Genomic DNA, 23,011 nt, shown 5'->3' with positions numbered 1-23,011 from the left:
TCATCGTAAAAATATAAATTTTTGGAAAAATAGGTAAAATATAAGTTTTTTAAAAACAGAATATGTTTGCAAATATATATTTTAAAATGGGTATTTTTTGCAAATTCCTCATTAGTTTTCTTCATTATTAGCCCGGGCTTAAAGTTGAACTTTGGTGGCCATTTTTATAGTCTTGCCGGTATAAAGCAGGACTTGATCAGTAATTAGATAATTAATCAAAGCAATAAGGTAGCGTTTAATTTCATTAGGCATTAGCTGCAAGTTTTATCAAAAAGAATGTACAAAGCCAATGTTCTTAGTCATTCATGAAAAACGGTCCATATATACTGTCCACAACCGCAAACTGCATATTCTCCGATGGCTTCCAATGTCGTTTCCTTTGATTAATAAACCAATTATTAATCTGCTTCTGATCCAGACAAGTCGCATCCGCCAACGCAACCTTATCCGCTTCCTGTCCAAATTCATGTCAAAGAATTCAAATATTTTTGTGCTAAACCCTAACAGGATCAGCTTAAAAGAAATTAGGGTTTTCAGTTATTAGTAGAGCAGAAGAAGTTACCGTTGGATATGGCCATTTGTAATGAATGTTCCACCAGTTGAGTAGGATTTGCCTTGCTTCCTTTGGTAGCTTTCCTTTCTTTTTCTTTTTGGAAAATTCATGCTTCAGGCTACTTATGTAACCGCTATATTTCTGCAACAATTTATCCTTGAGCTCTCGATCTTCGTTTGCTCGAGCTGAATCTTGTACCTCTACCTCTCCGGCACTGACATCTTCATCTGATGAACCAGCAGCTTCATCTGCCAGAATAATGAAGCAGATAATCAGCAAATGTTTAAGAAAAGACTACCAAAGCAAAAAAGAAAGTTTTCAAGCATCCATTGTCCAATTTGGTATAAACAATTCAAGCTATTATATATTAATTACAGCTCAACAACATTTCATCTATGCAGCATCGAACCGAAAACATTCACAAAATATTTGCTGAACAGCGAAAAAAAACAATATCTAAAATTTCCAAATTTCATAAACATTTCCAGAAATGAAAAGACAACTAAATGTAATAGTCGAGAAGTTTCCGGGCAATATAGCCTTTTGGTTACGAGCTATTAAAACAAATGATTTGTATGATTATTAACCAATAAATTATCAAACTAAGTTACCAAGTTTGAAAAATAACTAAGTTACGAAAGAACCCTAAAAAAGGAAGTTTTATTATTTTGAAATGCCCTAAAAGGAAGTTAGGGTTAAGTGTAGAAAACCGAAAACAGTAAAAACACATGGATGCAGAGATTCCATGTCCCCATGGATGTGATGTTACTTAAATTTGCACCATGCCATACCATAGTTGGGACCCATCAACCAAATTTTTTCATCCTTCAACATTATTGGACATAGCAAAAGTGACAGAAATTGTTGAGTCAAGTCCAGTCAGTGTAGGGTTTTATTAAAGAGTACGGCCCTAGGAAAAGAAAAAATTTAAGAGTTTTAGAGATAGAGAGAGAAAAAGATAACCCGCAAGGCACGCACGCACTCTTCTCTTCCCAAACTTGTTTAAAACTCTCACTGACAAACATTTATAAACACTTCATCTGCACAATATTACAACCCTAACAATAGTGCTACAACAGTACTAAACTATGGTAAGCTTACACAAGCTCCACCCACTTTGGAAAAGCTAAAGATTGAGAACATTTATTTATGCAGCTCAAGAATGTTCAAAGTGTTAGGGTTTTAAAGAAACGAAAATGTATACGAAGTTTGAAAAAAAGGGCGACTGAAAGGTCTTGTCGTGAACAAATGACATGGCTAAAGATGACAAATTTCTTGACGTAAAAGTGACAATCTGAGAGGAAATGAAATGAAATGACGAGGTGGCGCAAGGCTCTAGAATGGCATTAAATGAAGAGTGATGAAGAAAGGAACAAATATGATGATGATGAAGGAGGAGACAAAAGTATTTTTATGCCAAACCACCGAAAGGCTGAGCCAGTGAGAGTCGTCTCTTTGTTTCAGAACTCAGGTTCTGCAGCGTTAACTGCGGGCGTCATGTGGTTTACTAACCCTACCTCCCCTCCTTTTTCTCTTTATCTCTATATTGCCCTTTTTACAATCAAGTTTTACTCACACATGCCCTAATCAAATACATTTAAAATCTTATCATATCTATTATTAGATGTACATTTTTATCTTTATAAATTATTAATTTAATTTATTTAGCCTTTGTTAAAAAAAAAGTTATTAATTTATAAAATCTACACAAACACAACCCGCCAACTCATTTTAACACTTAATTTTTAGGGATGTGATCACTAAATGAATTCAAACAGAAATTACTAGCAAGTGGCCGATGGAAAATATGTACCTTAGTAATTTTATCAAGAAGCTAAAAATAATTTTTTTTTAAAAGCATATAGTTGATAGTTTTAAAGTGAATGAATATGATGAAAATTCTATCTATGTAAATAGAAATTCAGCAGATAATTTTTTTTTTTTTGGTAAGCCCATCCGGTTTCCAAGACTTCGCCCTGACTAATCCAGATCTGCCCCGCGTCGCGCACCTAGCATGGTGGGTGAGTCTTCCAGTGGGAATTTTCTGCATTCACAAGGACTCGAACCCGAGACCTTGCTTAAGCGATACCAAGCCGCTTAGCACTTGGACCAACTCCCATTGGTAGCAGATAATTTTATTTAGCGACCTATCGTTGTTAGTAAAAATACAGTTTGATTACCAGAATGTAAGAATTTTAAAATCAATAATGATAATTCTAATAGTTTAATAACTCCAATTCAAGAACTGGACGATAAGGTCATTAAGCACATTAGCCTATAAGAAAAAGCAGTTTAAGAATCTGGAATAATATGTTTTTCAAACAAAAACATGCATATGCCAGCAGTCACTAATAACAAGTGGGAGAATATGGTATTAATATTCATAATCTTATTGGTTCAATATAGTGAGTCATGGCTTTACAACAAGGAAGAAAATACATGAAAACGCATGGGAAATGACAGAAAATGCACAAAATTGGTCTGCTTTCATTCACTTTATGTTAAAAAAGATTAGAATAAGTGATTAACAATAGCATTAGTTTCAGCAAAGCATCAAAAGTTTGTTAATAGAATTAAAAAGAATTCAATCAATAACATGCGGTAAAATTTATAATCATAGAATTAATAAAGAAGCATTCTAGCTAATAGAAATTACAAATTCTTAAGCAGGTAGTTAACTGAAAAAATATGCAAAGGCCTTATTATATTACTTTCAAAAGAGTATTAGAGCTTTAATTTTACGCATGCAACATTATAATATTTCTAACTGATCAATATATAAAAGTTTGTTATTCCTAAGGGAAAAAAACAATAAAAGACTCCATGCTCACAACTAGAAACAGTGCATGAAAAACATCTTTATCTCAAAATGCTGCTAAAAATAGCTAGCAAAAATATTAGTAAATGTGTAATCTTGTAAGCTTGGCCACGCAGTCATTACTAAAATAGCAATTTAAGCAGACATACACCATATGCACAAAGTACAAAAGCAAATGGTTGTAACCACCATTGAATTAAATTAATCCCTGAAAGCAGGAGATCAAGTATCTTAAAAAGATTAGTACACAAATTAAAATGTGTATTAATCTTAACATGAGCAGATTTTCTGATTCTTCTTTAACTTGCTCAAAAGCAAATGTAATATTTTGAAAACCTAACTCTTGGTAGTAATTCAGTCTGCCACGATAAAATGTCGTCCTAAGATTCAGTTTTGAAATCATCTATAGTTAATTATATAATGTGGATGATTAAGCTTAAAAGAGACTTGCTTTCAGTTTTTAAGCTTTATTTTATAAGTTTGCAAGTCCTGCAACTCTTCCCAATGAATTGTTTATATGCAAAATGGATTACTGCCAGAACTAGACCAATGATTCTAATCCTTTCTCTAGAACTAGTATTTAATTCATACTTGGGCATGCAATACAACTCATGCTCCATTTGTACTTTAGTCTTAAATCTCTAATTATAATTGAGTTCCAATAAAGTGCACAACCAGTTGTATAAAGCTAACCACCATTACCAGTTGCTACCCGCACAGCTAAAGGATTGTGTCGTGGCAAAGTTGGATGAACAAATGAAACGTCGTTAACCGTTTTGTAAAGAACATAATAACCAAAAAATATTCAACCAACATCTCAACACTCACCAAAAAAAAACAAGTATTGAGTCAGCATTGACTCAACCTTGCCTATAATCAACCTATGAAATAATCTAGACAAAAGATTTTGCTCAAGTTAAAGCTTCACCAAAAGAACAATATTTATTCTATATATTCTATATGCAAATAAACTCATTTGAATCCAGTTTTATACTCAAAGAAAATAACTTTAACAAAAAAAAACAGACTAAAAAGGATAAAATAAGAACTCAACAAATGTCAAGAAAAGGCTGAATGATATTACCAATGACTTCAGAATTCAGAACTATTCTACTTCTAAATTTTATAATTGTCAATCACAGGAGAACAATACCAGAGCTACATTGGATTATCCATTTCAAAAGGAAAAGGGTAGTCCTTATTCAGATTAGGGTTTTTGTTTGTTTTGCTTTTTTACTTGAAATACGCTACATCTGAAATCTTGAATTATAGTTCATATCCACAATGATAAATGTTGTCAAAGGTGCAGGCTTTTTTCCAGTACCAATTTGGGGAAATTTACCTATGAAAAAATTTCTCATGCTAAAATGCGCTAGGTTTTCATGCTAACGTGCGCTTTGACACTCTTTTATGTGATCATTATCAGGACACGAATCAAACAAATATAAAATAAAGATAGAGAAGAGAGAAATTAAACCGGAAATATGAGTTCTTGAAGAAGCTGTAGTAGTAGTAGTAGTGTTGCAGAGGCTATTTAACTGTGCTTCAATATCATTCAAGAAAGTAGTCGCTTCGTTGAACGGCCGGGAGAGATCCGATTTGTATTTCACCAGAATGTCACAGTAGGTTTCCTGCAAAAAGAAGAATAAAACTAAAATCAGAAAAGATAAATAAAATAATCTTTGTAAAGGAGAATTAGGAAAATTGATTAGGGTTTGGGTTTGATAAGAAGAAAAAAATACCATGAACTCGTCGAGCTCAGGATCTGCACCTAAGCAAGAGGTTATAGCGGTGGGCCTCTTAGAAAGATCAGTTTCTTGCCGGATTTCTTCTAATATATACGCCATCTGCGGCGGAGCTCCCACCTACAAAACGTTACAAAAAACATGGTTTAAAGCTTTGATCAGTTTAATATAAACTACCTAGTGGAGTTGAAAAAGGAGTCTTTATTTCAACTGATTGGGTAAAAAGAAAAAAAATGTTAAAAGAATTGATTCATGTCCATGTATTTTGTTATCATAATAGCGTTATAAATATAATTTTTGCCGAGTTCTTGATCAAAATTTATATTTTGTTTTAGCAATAGTTAATATATACCTTCTGGCAATCAATATAAGACTGAAGCAATTTGGGATAAAGAGGATGAGAAGCAATTTTAGCCCTAATAGCACTAGAAACCTCCTCCTCTGAACTACCACCACTTCTCTGCATCTCGGCCACCATAGAGGCGGCATCCGATACAGCAGAAGAACCATGAAACAACTGCTCCGAACCTAGAAACGGAAAAGAAATCCCCGGTGACGCAGAAAAGCCGCCATGATAACCACCAGCAACAACCATATTCTCCGGCACAACTTGCTGCATAGAATAACCACTACAACTTGAGTGAAGATGATACAGCTCATCCATGGCTGATTGGAAGAAGAAAAACAAAAAGTAAAATCTTGTTCAGACAATAAGACAGAGAACAAACTATAAAGCTACTAGTTGAAGAAGTGGAGATGGAACGAGAAAGCTGTATAGTGTAAGAAGGAGCTGGAGTATATATGATAATGAGTGACGAGAAAAAAGGTTTTATAAGTAGAGTAATTTCTGTATTCCTTCACTTTTTCCTTTATTTTAAGTTGAGAGATCATTTATTGATTTGGGTGCTTAATGAAAGTAGTAGTAATTACGTGAGTAAAACGGAGGACATTGGGTTTGGTGAATGGGTGATATTTAGCGTACAAACATTGAGATATTCTGATGGCTTCGCTTCTTTATCTTCTTTACTCTTTCCAGGTTTAACCCTAACTATGTCTACGCTGTTACTACGCGCCTTCAGGTTAGGGAACTTTTAATCTTTTCTTTTAGTACTCAACTAGTTTGCCATGGCTAGTCACCAAGCAGCTAAGGCTCTTCATGGTATGTTTTACTTTTAAATTTTGGTTTCCAACCCCCAATAGTGGTTAAACCAATTTAAAGATTTTAAAATTTAACTGTTAGAGTACTAATTATGTGATAAGCGTATGTTACGTTGGATGAAATTAATCAATTTTCTATGAATAATAAATATGGACTACTATCTACTGCCCCTAATTACTAAGATACCGTCTTTATTTTTATCTAAATACCTTCTAACCTATTTCAAATTCAAAAACTCAGTCATATTCAAATTCTATCAACTCACGCTCAAATCAGACGAACGGATATAATAATTTGAAGTAAAAATGTCAAAATTTACCCAAAATAGAGGTACGGGAGCCTCCGGTAAGTAGTCGTTTTTATGTTTTTTTTATTGTTTTAGTCGTTTTTTTTAAATTATGGACAGACGCCTCCGGATTAAGCAATTTGTTTTTGGTTTTGGTTAAAAGGGCGAGAAAGTAATTGAGAGGGGCTGTGCCTAATAACTAGGGACGGTATTTAGTACTAACATCCTAATAAATTGATAATCATTCGATATTATTAATAATAAATGTTTAGTTAAAATCAAACGCTCTTTAATTAATGATTGTTCTGATAAGCTAATTAATGATTGTTCTGATAAGCTAATTAATGATTGTTTATAACATTCAATAGTGTCACATTTCACTCATTTAATTTATAGTTTACGGTCTAATGTTAAGTTCATATAAGAATTTGTTATTTTTACAAAATTTTAAAAATCATTAAATTGTTTCATTTTTATTTTCCTATTAATGATGTTTATAAAATAATATCTAGAAAAAAAGTGGAGCTTCTAAAATATAACAAATGATTACTTTTTGAGTATTTAGTTTAATTACCTGTTCGTGAAGTGTTTTCTCTTTCAAATTTGTTCTTAATTATTAATCCGTATTTCAGTTATCCCTAAATTTATTTAATAATATAGTTGTTTCTGTAGTAAATTTTTTGACTTTGTTAAATTTTTAATGTTGTGTCATCTTATTTTAATATCAGCCAAGTGTAATTCTATTGAACCCGTTTAGATTTTATTTTTTTATTGAATTAATGAAAATCTGTTAAAGATATTTTTTTTTTCCTATTATAATGGATTCAAAAGAATTTATATTTTTATGAGTTTAGGATTTAAGTTGACTAATAAGTTGTCAAATCAACTTAATCTTGTGATACATCATTAAAAATTAATAAAATTATAAAAAATTACTTTAAAAACAACTAAACTATCAAATAATTATTTAAAAATAATTGAAATATTTACTAAAGTTTATGAATAGTTTGAGGAGGATATTGTTGATAGTAAAAGGACGATTAATGAAAAAACACTCCAAAATCCACAGGCTGCAAATATATTAGGATCCAATAAATTATAGTATGTAGTGTAGTAATTAGACGTAGTTTAACCTGTATTAAAATATTTATTAACTAAATATGGTCTAATTTACCGACTAAACGTTAAAAAAATAATAAATTAATTTATCCATGTTGCTGCAATAGATATATCGAATACTATTTAAACTGATTTAAAAAAAATTAAACTATGTAAAATTTATAAAGAAATAAAACGGTTAATTACAAATGAAATCACAAACTTTAAAGCGATTTGCAATTAAAACACGAATTTTAGCAAGTCAAAACACCGACGTGTACATTATAATATACAGTCACATGTTGTTGTATGAATAGTTGGTATTTCAATTTGCCGAAAGATGAAAGTAGGTCATTAATGTGCACATTATAATATACAGCAATATTGTCAAGTTTTAAAGTTCGTATTGTAATTGCAAAACACGCTATATGATTTAATTTGCAATTAATCCTAAATAAAATTAAGCATTTGATAAAATTAAAGTTATGAGAAGTGTATATTTAGAATTTAAACTTATATAAGAGTGATCCAAAGAAGATTTACTAAAAAATGAATTTAAAAATTTAAAAACAATGTCTGCAGTCTAAAATATTCAATCCAAAAAAAATTGTTAGTATTTTTTATTTTTTCCGATATATATGTTTAGACTGTCTCGAAAGATGTATAAGTGGAAGAAAGTTTCTACAAAATTACCTTTTTATTGGGGAAAACCCAATAGCAATAACTCCAAATACTATGTGTATTTAATAATTTTTTTGCTAAAATTATGAAATCAACATTTTCATACAAACACCGAAATTCATTTTCTCTAATGATAAAAACATATTAAGTAGGTCGAGTTTTGAAGTGTTTATGTTCACTTTATATTTGGTTTATATTTATTTGAATTTTGGACGAGGTATTTGTGTTTGAGCCATTTTAAAATTATAGTGTTCATGCTCAATGTGTTTATTTGAGTTTGAGGTGTTCGTGTTTTGGTCATTTAAAAGTCGTAGTGTTCATATTCAGTACGTGTCATCAAGCGCGCGAACAAGTTCACGAACGTACTAAATGAACTCGTCCACGATAATCGTTCCCTTAATGATAAAAAGAATGAACACGAGCTTGACTTGTTTAATATCTAAACAAACGAACATGGACATGAACTAAAATAAACGAACGCTACTTTTTTTTATTAAAAACTACATAATTTTGCTTTGCTTTCTAATCAAAACTAAAATTGTTCCTAAAATTGTATATGTAGTTTTAGTAAATAAAAAAAACTTATATTTAATTTAATTATAATGTAGTTCGCAAACTCTTAATCGAGCTACTATAAGAGCCGGTTCGTAACACTACTAGAGATAATGTATTTGGTAACAATAATTTTGCAGTTAATTTCTTTTTTGCTGCTAAAAGACATTTTGCAACAATAATTTTAAAAGTTATTGCTATTAGCTAATTTTAAGCATCATTTTACAACAGATTTTATTACCAATTACTTAAGATCATATTTTATTAGCAGTAACATGCCGCAATTTTTTTATTGCTATATATTAATATTAACAATTTTGGAATGATTAGCAGGAAAAATATTTGCTGCTAATTCTAATATTCCTTGCAGTGTAAATTATTTATCGAGCTTATATACGAGCATGTTCATTTTAATCGAGATTATATATGAGCTCGTTTGCGAACAAATAAATGAGCCCATAAACGAGTTTTTTTGTTAACATAAACATTACTACATTCATGTTTTGCTCGTTTGAACATTACTCTAGGCTTTACTAATCTATAAATAATATTCTCATTATATATTTTATTTCTAATTTTTAAATCACTTTAAGAGTTTATATGATTAATCCTTGAACAAAGGATCAATTCACCCCATCAACTACACACGAAAGATAAAAGAGGTATAAGGTCGTAAGAAAGAATCAAACAAACTCACAACTATGCAAAATCGGTAAAAAAAAACACTCAAAAAGAGAGAGATAATAAACCCCTTAACTATGTCAAATCGGTTAAAACCCACCCTCCATGCTCGCCTTCATTCCAACTTCCGTCTCTGCTCCATTGATCCGATTGTTACCCTCCTTCCTCCACTTTGGCACCCTCGCTGAACAAATATGCCATCTTCATTCCATTCTGATTGTCCAACCGCCGCCCTTGTTCCTCCACTTCGACATGTTTGAGAGGTTCGTATCCTCTATCTGACAAGACGAAGCCAAGCTCGTCTTCTCAGACGAGGAGACGAACCCATATGGGTTTGTCTCCTCGTCTGAGAGGAGGCGTCGGCGGTGATGATGCTAGCGGATTTGGGTTGGATGAATGTAAAAAGTACAATAAAGTGTTTATATTTTTTTAAATATATGAATTTTTAAAATTGTAGGATTTGTTTTTTAAAAATATCCAAAAACTAATTTGAAGAATTCAAAAAATATTAAGGACTATTTTATTTTTTTTACAATTTTTTATAGGTAGTGCGTTTCAAAGTTTGCCCGATTTTTGCAATTATTGAATTTTTTTGATTCACTTTCAGGATTTTGGGTCTCTTTGATTTTTCATGCCAAGTTGAGGAGGTGAATTGATCTTTTAATTGGTTCAAATGGAATAATGGTTCATTTTTATTTTTTTTTATTACATATTATATACTTTTCCACTTTATCAATATAAAGTCATGGATTTGTTCTTCAAAATATACAATTGTTTTTTTAAGAATTACAAATTGTTTTTTTTAACAGTTAATTTGATATGATAGTTTTTACTTTTTTTGAACACCTTTGAAATGATAGGTTTTTTTTTGACAATCGAATAATCTTTCATTAATAATAAAGAGCAGTTACAGGTGTAAGAATTCAAAAAGGGTATAACCGTTTCTAATGACCTGACATGGAACAAGATATAAATCTTGATTCGCAGATCGCCTTACAAAACAAAATCAAATTACATAACCGCTCTTACACAATAAGATCCAATCCTTTTCTGTCTAACAGAAGACTCACAAACTCTTCATAAAAAACAACAAATCTTTCATATAGAAAGAACAGTAAAACTTTCAAAAAAGAAAGACAATCACTGTAAAATAGTTATCAAAAAAAAAACTAATATAACCTATAACGATTTCATCTTCAATCTTGAAAGGGTTTGATCCATCTCTGATTTTTTATTTGTACATCTATTGAAATTGATGCGCCTCGTTGATAGATTTACCAACCAAAATGAAAAGGATGAAAAGGAAACGGTTATTTATTTTATTCTAAAGCAATAAAAAAGAAAAGAAATGGCTACCGCCAACGGCAAAAATAAACCATTGACGGCAGTCGAAGCGAAAAACAAAAGAGAAACGCTTGACGGCTAGGTTAGACAACCATTTTACGCTACAAATGGATTTTAATTTAGTTTTGAAAAGAGCCGCACTCCAAATAAAATCAAATAAAACTTATATAATTGTATATTATAAAGACCATAAGTGCTCCTTAAGAATTAAAAATTACAAGATTCCTCAAATGGAACTTACAATACCTTCATAATTAAATAATCTTGAACAAAATTCACATAAACATTTTTTTGTTTATTAGAACAATCATATATATATAAAGAATGCACTTATTACCAACTTTTATTGGTTCAAGTGGAAAATTTTGATTCTTTTTAAACAATGTATTAGATATAAGTCACATAAAATGAAACCAAAACAATTATATATCTTCTATATATAGCTCCACTTAGAACCGGTTACGGTCTGATTCAAAACCAAACTAGTTAAAAAGCGGTTTGAAATTAAAATTGGTCAAACTTTAAAATTAAGTTCAAACATGTCTGACAATTTGTGTTAAAATACAACAAAAGGGGGATAAAGAGAACAAAAAACTAAAACAAATTTTGAAAGTATGTAAATTTAAATGAATGAGTTATATTAAACTAAAAAAATATTAATTTAATTTATTTTAAATTGTAATATTAATCAAATGATATGAATATAACTACATAAATTTAAATTAAAAATAATGAATGTTGGTTGCATTAGATAATAGTAAATAAATAAAAATAATATACATATAGATTCTAATTTTGATTCTTTAGTAATGCATTCATAATTTTTGTATCATACAAGTATTCATGATACATTAGGGTTGTCGCGGCCATAGTGGAACCATCTTTACACTAAATTATGGGAAAAACGCTATCTTCATCATAATATTACTTCCCACTTCATTTTTCAAATCCCCATGTCGCAACTCTAACTCCACTCCTCCTTGCTGCATGTTTTATTATAGAATTATTAATTTAAGTATATACTTTATCTCTTCTAAATCTAATTTTAAAAAAGATATTCAAAAAACAATAAACAACAAATGCTTAACTTTATTTTTATTGTATAATCTCGTATTATAATATATATCGAGTTAAAAAATGTATAACAAAAAATATAAGGCCTAATTGACTAATAATCCAATTTATTTTACAATTCTAACTAAAACTTTAGAACTTTATGACTTTTATTCAATTTCAAACGTTCGTAGTGATATTAGCTAACTCATCTCAATTGATTTTATAGTTTGTGTCCAATTTTATGTAGCTTTCGTGCTATTAAAAAGAATGCCAATATGAAATTATGAATCCCTATTTCAATAGGAGAGAATTGGTAAAAATCACTGGGAAGAATTTAAATTGAAAATTTTAAAGCTTTTGTTAGAACTATAAATAATTAAAAAAAATTAATTTTTTTGATCTACTGGGCTAAAATATTAATTAAGTAAATAGAAGATGATAAAACAATACTCCATTCTATACATAACCATATTAAATGGTCAATATATAAATCTTCTACTAAGAGTACTCTCTCTATGTTTTTCTTAGTGGCCTAACATTAGGATATGAATTTTGTGTAGCATGCATAACTCAATCTTCTAATCAATACACTTGTTTTTTTTTTTTCTTTTTAATTGTTTGACTACTTTTAATTAAGGCTATTAAGAATAAAAATTGAACGTTCTTTTGGTCAATCTAACCTGGATGGCAATACAGCCCATGCCCACCAAAGAGTGTGATGCTATTTAAGACAAACATGGTTGGATTCCCCCTTCTCCCACTAACATACTTTAATCCCTATTACTCCTAATTCTCATCGTGTCCAGAGTTGTGCTAAAAATCAATTCAAATCGAAATCTTTAATTGACCGAACCAAAATTTGATGTTTGGTTTGATAATATAGTGGCAATGATTCAGTTGGGTTGTAAACCACAAATTTTGGTTATAATATATTTTATATAAAAAAATATTAAAACAATAATATTTTACTCTACTTAATTCAGTTTTGTTGTTAATTGACAAATTAAAAAACACAGCTAAAAAAAATTAAAGTTCAATTTAATTTTTTAATATGTGTAAATAAAAAATATGTTATAATTAAATTTAATGATTTAATGACTTCAAATTAATTTTTAATAATTTATTAACGTTTTAATTATTCATTTTTTTTATTTTTAGTTTAAAAAATGCAAATTAAATAAGAAAATTAAAATAGTAAGAAAAAAATGAAATGTATAGAAAAGTAAAGTAAAATAAAATAAATTAAATTGAATTTATTTAATACAAATATAATTTTTATTTATATTTGTGTCAAAAATAAATTTGAAAACTAAATTAAAATTTAATTTTTATTCAGTTAAGTTTTTTAATTTAGCTGACTAGCACTAAAAATAATTAGAAGGAATAAAACATTAATGAAAATAAAAGTGGAGGATCGTATCATTTGATTTTTAAATAAAGAGGACGGAAATGCGAATTATAACATAAGTGGTAGACCTGAGAATAACTTACTCAAAGATAAATTGTTAAATATTTTTTTATTAAATATATATGTCAATTTTTATTAATAAAAGTGGAATTTCATAAAACTTTATAAAATTTGAAATGGATAATTATTCATTTAGCAAAAAAAAAGAAAGAAATGGATTATCATTTTTTGACTTTAAAGAAAAATATTTTACTCAACGAAAAAAATCATGTGCTATCATTAAACATTGGCTAAACCTATTTTAGGGACTCTAAACTATACGATTTTGATTCATTAGATCTCTTAATTTCTATTTGTTTTTTTAGATTCTTAAACTTTCGTTTTTTGAATTGGGTCCTTAAATCTTAAATTTTTTTTGGTTCATTTGGTCTTTAAATGGATGTCCGTTTAAGGACCTGAATGACCTACTGAACCAAAAAACGAAAGTTAAAAGACTCGAGAAAGTCAAATTGAAATTGAAAAACCTGATAAATCAAAATATTACTATAGTTTAGGGATCCCAAAATGGGTTTAGCTTTGAACATTTTCTTGAAGTAAAACATTTTGTATGTGTTGAATGTAATGAAATGAAGGAATCAAAATGGTGGATTATGAGCTAAGGAAGAAAGACAAGGAGGTGTTGGAGTTGAAATAGAAGTCTATCAAAAATTGCATGTTTTTGTATAGACATATTTGAAGCTATGAAAATGTATCAATAGATTCTCAAAATGAGTGGATCCCATCTTTACCTTTCAAACCTTTTAGAAGGGCTAATCTTGTGCTATGGGCAGCCTGCCTTTGGGTCAATATGTGTTATCGAACCTAAAGCCTAATCCCCAATTTCTGGCACAGACCATACTCTATATCATACCATTCTCTGCAAGAAGCCGAATTTATTATAGCCAAACACATCTCCTTTTCTTTTACAAGTTTATGGAATAATAATAATAATAATAATTATAATAATAATAAGTAGGGTTGTTAAAGTGGGTTGGCAGAAGGGGCGGAACTAGCTTTGGTGAAATAGAGGAACGTATTCTTACAATTTTTTTTGAGAGGGCTAACATTATAAAAATAACTCTATTTTTTTAAAAAATAAAAAAGTTGAAGGGTATTTTCGTTGAAAAAAATTATGGGCAAGTTGTATTCATATACCAATCTATTTTTACGATTAAATATACAACTCATTTGTTAATCGTGTCAACACGGACACGATTCAGAAGTTAAGCGAATCATGCATGTCAATCTGTTAATCTATTTAATCTAATGTATCGATTATATCGAATCATACAAGTACGACTAATTTAATCTATTTATAAATTGGTTAACTACGAGTCATATTAATATGACATGTTTGTTCCATTTATTTAAATTGATTGAAATTTGTACCAACATGAGATGAGGACGTATAATCGGCACTTTAAGAACTTGACTTTCCATGATTCGTATTAAGATTGAGATCTTACAATGAAAGAATTTAAATGCATGATAATTATAATTGAAAGGTTTGTATGACATTTAGCTATCCATTTCTATTTAGATCGTGAAGATATGTTGTGCTTGACGTCACTCAGATTAGAACTAGTTAATTATAAAATTACTAAAGTAACAATAACGAATTTTCGTATTATATTTAAAGCTAATAATGATTTTCATTATCATTCAAAATTGAACATAGTTAGTCACACATAATAAAATAATATTTTTATCGTCTTATACAATCTTGATCAATTTAAAGCTAATAATAATATTTTTGCGTGGAGACCTGCTGGTGGGAGCTAACGCACCCGAAGACTTTTGCTGGAATAGATTGTGGAACTTAAACATTCCGCTTCATGTGCGAAACTTCATTTGGAGACTGGCTTCAGGTTTTCTTCCCTCTGTTGATGCTCTTGCTAGGAAATTTGTTTTTGTTAATGAGATTTGTCAAGTGTGTAGTTCATGGAAAGAGACAGCAGTACACATGTTTTGTGAATGTAATTTTGCTATTAGCTGTTGGAGGCTATCCAATTTGAATGTGGTCAGCGAGGGAATATTGGACATTAAAAATTGGTGTCGGGCCTGGTTAGAGGATTTGAATAGTGAAGAAAGTGAAATGGTGGCTATGATTTGTTGGAGAATTTGGTTGAATAGAAATAATGTGGTGTGGGGGAAGCAACGAAGCTCGGTTGAGTCAGTGGTCAACGCGGCTAGTAAACAGCTCCAGATTTGGCAATCAGCAAGGAACAGATCCGTTGTTGATTCCGTTGAAGGTTTAGCGGGAGAAGACGGTGCGGTGGTCTGGGAACGTCCAGCAGTAGGTTGCTACAAGGCGAATGTTGATGCAGCTTTATTCGTTGAAGAGGGCAAAGTAGCTCTTGGCTGCGTCGTTCGGAATGACAGAGGTGAGCTAATTCAAGCGAGACAGGTTAGTTGTGTTGGTTCAGTTGATTCGCGAACAGCGGAGTTGATGGGTATTCGTGAAGCGCTCAGCTGGCTTAAAGGTTGGCAGAATTTAATCATTGAGTCGGATGCGTTAGATGTTATTCGGGATATTAGAAATCCGAAAAGAGTAGTGGGCGATGTTTTGGTGGATGATTGTGTTTTTCTTGCGAAACAGTTCTCTAATATTTCTTTTGCTTTTGTAAGGCGATCTGCGAATCAGGCTGCGCACGTGTTAGCGCATAATGCCATTCTTTGTCAGGTCATCGGGATTGGTTTTCAGACTTTCCTGAATATCTTACTAATGTAACTGTTTCGTTTATATCTTAATGAAGAAGATTTTTGATTGTCAAAAAAAAAAAAAAATTAATACATTTGATTGAAACAGTTTTAGTTGAGGATTGAAAATCCTAGCATGTCATAAAAATTGAGTTAATCTGATGAAGTTTTAAATTACTATATTTGTATGAAATGTAACTTCATAAATGAAAGTGCAATTTAGCAAAAAATATTGAAATAGATTAAGATTTAATTTTAAATTAGTGATGCAATTTTCAAGCAAGAGAAAGGTTCTCTCATGCAAAATACACATTCAAACTAGAGAAACTGACTGTTAGTCTATCTTCAAACATTAATTCAAAGCAATTTCCATTTTCTTCTTATCATTGTTCTTGAAGTACTACTATTCATGAACTTAAGTTTCAAGTGTTGGAACAAATCTTGAGTGTAAGACAATATAATTTTTTTCTTTATTAACTAGTATGTTTTTTTATTCAAAGAAACATGTATATAATTTAGTTTATCATTTCGGTGGCGTATTTGCAAGCCTCCATGTATATTTAGCTAGGAACGGTACTTCTCTCGAGCCACAAACTTCATTAACTTGCACGGCATCAGAAATTTCTTTTATATCCTCTTCTCTAAGTGTCAATGCCAATGAGCCAATATTGTTATTAAGGTTCTTAATTTTGGTTGTTCCTGCAAAAATGTCAACCATTTAGGTGATTGATACAAACCGAACTAATAAACAGAACAAAATATTAAAAAGTAGACCGAACCCGTTGGTATAAACATTTAAAGTTCAAATAGAATTGCTAGGCTTCGGTAGAAAATTAAAATTAAAATTAAAATTCAATGTATAGTAGTCTTCAAAACATACTAGTGAATTGTTTCCTGTTGCATACCAGGAATTGGGACAATGTCGTCCCCTTGATGGAGGAGCCATGCGAGAGCTAGCTGAGGAGGGGTGCAGCCATGCTTCTTAGACAAGTCTGCAAGTCGGATATATAGGACTTTATTTTTCTCTATGTTCTCTTGTTTGAATCTCGGATGTACTTGTGCCTGCACCATTACCATGCTCACATGTCGGAGAATATTATTCGTAATAGTTATAAAGAAGCAAGGCAATTGAATGTATTAAACAATGTTGAATATACCAAAAAACTTCCGGCAGGCAAGCTTTCGACAACTGCCTTCCCAGCAAAGAAGCCAACGCCAAGGGGACTATATGCTACCATCCCAATTCCAAGCTGTCTATCAATAACAACATAGTCGGATTACAAAATTAATTGATAATTTTAAGTTTGCAATATAAAATTAGAAAAAACCGGCAAAGGGGAATGATCTCTTCTTCAATATCACGGCTCCATAATGAATATTCCATCTGCAAGGCAGTGACGGGATGAACTGCATGAGCTCTCTTTATAGTGTCTGAACTTGCTTCTGATAACCCAACATATTTTATTTTTCCTTCATTTACCAGATTTTTAAGCTCTCCCATCTGTCTAACCATTCCTCAGAAATCAGCATGCATTCTATATACTAAATCAAGACTCGTCACTTGATTCATACTTACAGTTTCCTCTATTGGCACTGAAGTGTCAACTCGATGCTGATAATACAGATCTATATACTCGACATCCAATCGTTTCAGACTAGCTTCACAACATTTCCTTACGTACTCAGCATCCCCCTTAATCTCAAATTCACCATTCTCTAACATCACGAATCCAAATTTTGTAGCCAACTGAACTTTATCTCGGGGAAGCTGTTTCATAGCCTAAAATTACGACAGGAAAAAAGTCATTTTGCTAGCGAGAAAGGTTAAGACTTTCTTTGGTAAGAAACAAAAACGTCATACGTGCTTGTAGGTGTAATCGGATAAATATAATATAAAAATCAGTTTGTTCTTTCGATATTTTTCGAATCAATTCTCACAGCATACACCAATATATGTTCTCAAACAAAAGCAGGCTACTATGTGGACAATCAATTTTCATAGCATAAATCTGGATTATCTGTTTGTATTATATCATCAGCTACACGAAGTAGTTATCTATCAGGTTTCACTGAAATATTAGGTAGCACGGACGCTTCATTCAATCAATGTGTCCTGTTGTGAAAACTTGTCGGAAATTTGATGTTTCGGACGAAACTTCACTTTTTACGTTGGAAACCTTAAAATAACACAATTTTCACTGTATCCGTGCCCGTGCTACCTACAAATATATATATGAAGATGTACAGGTAAAAGTACCTTGCCAAGCATGATTTCATTATCATGATTTCCATATTTATCAGATGTATCAAAGAAGGTGACACCTTTGTAAAAAGCCTCTTTGATGAGAGCACTTCCATCTTCATGAGAGATTGGAGCATTCAGAAACCCAGAAAGTCCTGCACATCCTAATCCAACTCTAGAAACCTTCCCAACAGTTCAAAAAACAAACTACCACCATCAAAATTAAAAATTAAAAAAAATAAAAAATAAAAATTCACTTTAATCTGCAGAATAAAGAGTTAAAAAGATAAAAACTTTACCTCTAAACCATAATTTCCAAGTTTCACTTTTGGTATTTGGTATATTTCCTTCTCCATATTTTAAAATCTTGACTGAAATGGATAATTGATTTAGCTAGGGTTTTTCTATTTTGGGTTTTTGTATCAGCAGAATAAAATACTAAAAGAGACCAACTTTCAGATTAAAACTGAGTAAAATCCGAAATGGGTCCATTTTGTTTTGAGATTGGGACAAAAAAAATTCAACTTTAATTTTATCTTTTTGCGGGCAGTAGGGTTAAATAGAAAATTTAAGTCAACTAAACTTCAATCCCAAGTTAACATTTTCATCTCTGCCATTCATCATCTTGAAGGTGTGTTGTATTATCATTCTCTAGCAATTTCATCTCTGTAGTATGAAATCATTTTTTTTTTGAAACTAAATCCTCTAAGATTATTGTAGTCCACAACCTGTTCGACAAAATGCCGCAACCAATATTTTTAAACAAATTTAACTGTTGATCATATTATTTTTCAGGTTTTGGTCCATCCTCCAAGCTATGGAAGTAGCGCACTGTTATCTAGAAGGCAATGCAGATGCAGTAGAATTCTGTCCGCATGATTCGTGTAGTCATGTTCTGGCGGCTGCAACTTATAATCTGGAAGAGGGCGATAAGCCAATCCGATCAGGAAGCATTTCGCTATTTGAGGTTGATGCTGATGAGGACCGCTTTCGGTTGTTTCATCGCGTGGAAACTGCAGGGATATTCGATGTTAAGTGGAATCCTGTTGGAGGTGATATAGATAAGCCAATGCTTGCTCAAGCTGATGCTGACGGCTTCTTGAAAATTCATCAGTTTGAGTGCTTTTCTGATGAAGAAAAAGGTAGCTAAAGTTTTGAGCTTCTTGACTTTTGTGGGAAATACTATTTCTGTTTGCTCGTTTTCTTATAAATTAATCGATGCAGGAGGGGTTCTTAAAGAGATTTGCGGTGAAAAGATAAGCTCGTCTATGTGCCTTTGTTTGGATTGGAATCCATCAGGTACGTCTATCTCTGTGGGACTATCGGATGGTTCAGTCTCAGTCGTCTCATTCTCAGAGTCCAAACTAGATACAATTCAACAATGGAAAGCACATGACTTTGAGCTATGGGCTACTTCTTTTGATATGCACCAACCACAACTGGTATACACTGGTTCTGATGACTGCAAATTCTGTTGTTGGGATTTGCGAGATAGTCCTTCGAATAGAGTTTTTCTTAATTCTAAGGTTCATACGATGGGTGTTTGTTGCATTGCAAAAAATCCTAGTAATCCAAATATCTTACTGACTGGTAGTTATGATGAGTGCTTGAGAGTCTGGGATATGAGATCAATGTCAAAACCGGTAAATGAGACTTCAGTTCAATTAGGGGGAGGCGTTTGGAGAATTAAGTATCATCCATATGTTCCAGATTTGGTCTTGGCAGCTTGTATGCATAATGGTTTTGCAGTTGTAGATACTAAGGAAGAGACAAGTAAGGTGGTTGAAACTTACGATAAACATGGCTCACTTGCTTACGGGGCAGATTGGCAAAAAAGGAAACTGTCTGACAAGTATAAAATGAACAGCACTGTGGTGGCTACTTGTTCCTTTTATGATCGGCTTCTCCGAATATGGGTGCCAGAAAATAATATTGTCACGTGATTAAGGTGCGATGCAACAAAGCGTGATGCCTTTATTTATTTTCAGACCAGAATGGGGTTACTTTTCTAGCCAGTGAGTGCTTTTTCTCTAATAAATATCAGAAACATAGATGACTCATACATGATATTATTCATTGCAGACATTCTTCTTAATATTAAGATGCTTTATTGCATTAGCATCTTTTATTGTCTCCATATGCTGTATGCTGTTATAGTTGAGCTAATGCTAGTTGAGGTCTCCCATTCTTTTTTTGGTAAAGTTGGCTCTATAAAGATGGATTTTATCATTGGTATGCACACTTGGTCAATTCTTGTTTGTTTATGCAGGGAACCAGAAGAATCTTTTCAATATCATATATTATGATTTTAGTGGCGGTTTCACTTTGTTCCATATGTGATATATATATAGATTCTTATGACTTTCGAAGCTCCACTTTCTATTGTTAAGACAATACTCTACTTCAACTATGCTCAACAATTGATTGACAATAATATGCATGACCATAGAAACCTGTATGGTAACTTCGATTGATATTTTTAGATCTTGTGTAGCTCAACGAATATTCTTGTAAGATGAAAATTTACAGTGTTTTGCATTATTAGGCATTCGGATTCGAGATTGAGTCTCTATTTTTTTTATTTAGCTGCATTTTCAATTACCAGAAACTTTGTTCAGATGGGTTGGAATTTTTTTTACTCAATTATACGTCGTTTGGCTATTCTTTTAGACCGAACGACATATGTTGTTTGACTTTTTTCTTTTAAATTTTGTAAAACCAATCGACATTGTCGTCAGGGTCCAGTTTCTAAAAAAATTATTATAATTATTCGGTACTCTGCGAGTCTCCAATATTTCGGAACTGAAATGGTGCCGCTGTCCCACCTTGCTCCACCATAGCTCCCCCACTGATTATTCTTTTGTAATTTTTGGGTGCTGAATTCTGGTATACATATAGCATACTCTCTTTGGCTGATAAGATAATGTTTATGAGGTTGAGCTTTGAAGACAAAGTTTTATCTTACAGCCTAACTCTCACAAGAATTGATTGAATCTCAATTATTTATTTTTGTCTCTTATATTTTCATTTTCCTACTTTGGGCCTATCCTATCAAAAGACAGAAAAATATAGAGGAAATTACACCATTTACCAAAAAAAATGAAAATAATTATAAAACTATATGTTGACTTTTTTCATTTACAAAAATATTAATAATATTTACAAAAGTACAAAAAAATAAAAAATAATATCAAACATACGGTGTATACTGTGAGTATAATGTCAGTATACTAAAAACTAACATTATATCAACATTATATCATTATTATACCAAAATTATACCAACATTATACATACTGAGATTTTATTAATATTAAATAAAAATTTACCAAAATTACATCAAATCGTTTACTAAAAATTAAATTAATAATATACCAAAATTATACCAACAGTATACCAAGAGTGTACACATCAAAATATACTGAAATTTTATTATTACATCAACATTACACCATATCACATGCTAAATATTAACCTAACAATATACTAAAATTATACCAACAATATACAAATTCTCTAGTTCATTATCAACTATAGTGAAAAATACATATAAAAAAAATATACATGTTATCAACTAGAAAATATATATAAAAATTTATAATCGATATACTAAAAATATACTGAAATCATACCAATAATAAAACAAAAATTATTTTAAAATTATCTGATTTATAGTTTTAATATTCCAAAATTATACTATAATTATACCGACATTATACAAATCGTACTTTTGTAATTAATTTTCATTTTTTGGTACTTTTGTAATTAATTGTAAATCAGTCGCATTTTTGTAAATAAAAAAAGTTTACAGATATTTTTGTAAATATTTTTAAAATTTTAGGTACTTTTGTCATCGTCCCAAAAATATATAGGAACACTATAATATATTACAAATCTACAACCATGGCAAGATATTACATCCATTTTTTTCAAACAAATAATATATTAATTACTTATATAGTATTATTCAAACTATTTAGGCTAATCACCTGTAAAACTACCGACCTTTCATTTTTTTTTCAATAACACCCTCATCTTGTAAAAACTTCAATAGCACTCTATTTCGCATTTTTACGTTTCAATAGCACCCTAAATTTAAAAAAATAGATGATTTTATTATTATAAGGATTAAATTTAATAAAATAACTAAATGAAAGGATCATTTTATACCTTTTTCTAATTAAACAAATACAAACACATCCCTTAACTTAAAAAACATCCAAATAAGCCCTCTTCCCCACTAATTTAAATAAAAAAATTAAAAAAATATTAATTTCAACTCTACATTTTTCCGGTCTCCTCCTCACCCCGCCACCCGCCGCTTCTCCACCATCATCCTCCATGGGAGGACGAGCTCGTCCTCCCATGGAGGACAAACAGAGCTCGTCCTCCATGAGAGGACGAGCTGTTCTCGTCCTCCCATGGGAGGACGAACAGATCTCGTCCTCCCATGGGAGGACGAACAGATCTGTTCGTCCTCCCATGGGAGGACGAGATTCGTCCTCCATGGGAGGACGAGAACACCTTGTCCTCCATCCTCCCATGGAGGATGAGTTCTTGAGGAAGAACTTTGTTCTTCCTCAAGAACAAGGAAGAATTTTGTTCTTCCTCTATGGTGTTTTCCAAAAAAAAAAAATAGCGAATTGCGG

At 31.2% G+C, this 23,011-nt stretch overlaps 3 protein-coding genes across 6 annotated transcripts; 1 reads left to right on the top strand and 2 right to left on the bottom strand.

Annotated features, from left to right (window-relative positions):
* Positions 1 to 211: 211 nt before the first annotated feature.
* Positions 212 to 6,117, bottom strand: LOC126674933 (homeobox protein knotted-1-like 6). Its single transcript, XM_050369480.2, has 5 exons — positions 5,469 to 6,117; positions 5,114 to 5,236; positions 4,849 to 5,002; positions 563 to 801; positions 212 to 454 (listed from the first exon to the last, which is right to left on the bottom strand). The coding sequence occupies exons 1-5, from the start codon at positions 5,778 to 5,780 to the stop codon at positions 296 to 298; spliced, it is 987 nt and encodes a 328-aa protein (XP_050225437.1). The 5' UTR covers positions 5,781 to 6,117; the 3' UTR covers positions 212 to 295.
* A 10,451-nt stretch (positions 6,118 to 16,568) lies between these two features.
* On the bottom strand, positions 16,569 to 18,822 carry LOC126674118 (perakine reductase-like). 3 transcript variants are annotated; one of them, XM_050368499.1, is made up of 7 exons: positions 18,662 to 18,822; positions 18,378 to 18,545; positions 17,697 to 17,900; positions 17,449 to 17,621; positions 17,278 to 17,374; positions 17,026 to 17,182; positions 16,569 to 16,819 (listed from the first exon to the last, which is right to left on the bottom strand). In XM_050368499.1, exons 1-7 carry the CDS (start codon positions 18,716 to 18,718, stop codon positions 16,644 to 16,646), a joined length of 1,032 nt encoding a protein of 343 aa, XP_050224456.1. In that variant the 5' UTR covers positions 18,719 to 18,822; the 3' UTR covers positions 16,569 to 16,643. The 3 variants fall into 3 exon arrangements, with proteins under 3 accessions (XP_050224456.1, XP_050224457.1, XP_050224458.1); XM_050368500.1 differs by having other exon boundaries at positions 17,449 to 17,504; XM_050368501.2 differs by having other exon boundaries at positions 16,682 to 16,819; positions 17,001 to 17,182.
* Positions 18,823 to 18,889: 67 nt separating this feature from the next.
* Positions 18,890 to 20,916, top strand: LOC126674117 (uncharacterized). Of its 2 annotated transcripts, XR_007639438.2 has the most exons (4): positions 18,890 to 18,993; positions 19,158 to 19,504; positions 19,587 to 20,377; positions 20,632 to 20,916. XR_007639438.2 is itself a non-coding variant. In XM_050368498.2 (3 exons), the coding sequence occupies exons 2-3, from the start codon at positions 19,180 to 19,182 to the stop codon at positions 20,303 to 20,305; spliced, it is 1,044 nt and encodes a 347-aa protein (XP_050224455.1). In that variant the 5' UTR covers positions 18,890 to 18,993; positions 19,158 to 19,179; the 3' UTR covers positions 20,306 to 20,563. The 2 variants fall into 2 exon arrangements, 1 of the variants encoding a protein (XP_050224455.1); XM_050368498.2 differs by lacking the exon at positions 20,632 to 20,916 and having other exon boundaries at positions 19,587 to 20,563.
* The last annotated feature ends 2,095 nt before the right edge of the window (positions 20,917 to 23,011 follow it).

The sequence above is a fragment of the Mercurialis annua genome, linkage group LG3 (genome assembly GCF_937616625.2).
Source record: "Mercurialis annua linkage group LG3, ddMerAnnu1.2, whole genome shotgun sequence".
Taxonomy (NCBI): Eukaryota; Viridiplantae; Streptophyta; class Magnoliopsida; order Malpighiales; family Euphorbiaceae; genus Mercurialis; species Mercurialis annua.
This window is presented reverse-complemented; position numbering and strand designations above follow the sequence as displayed.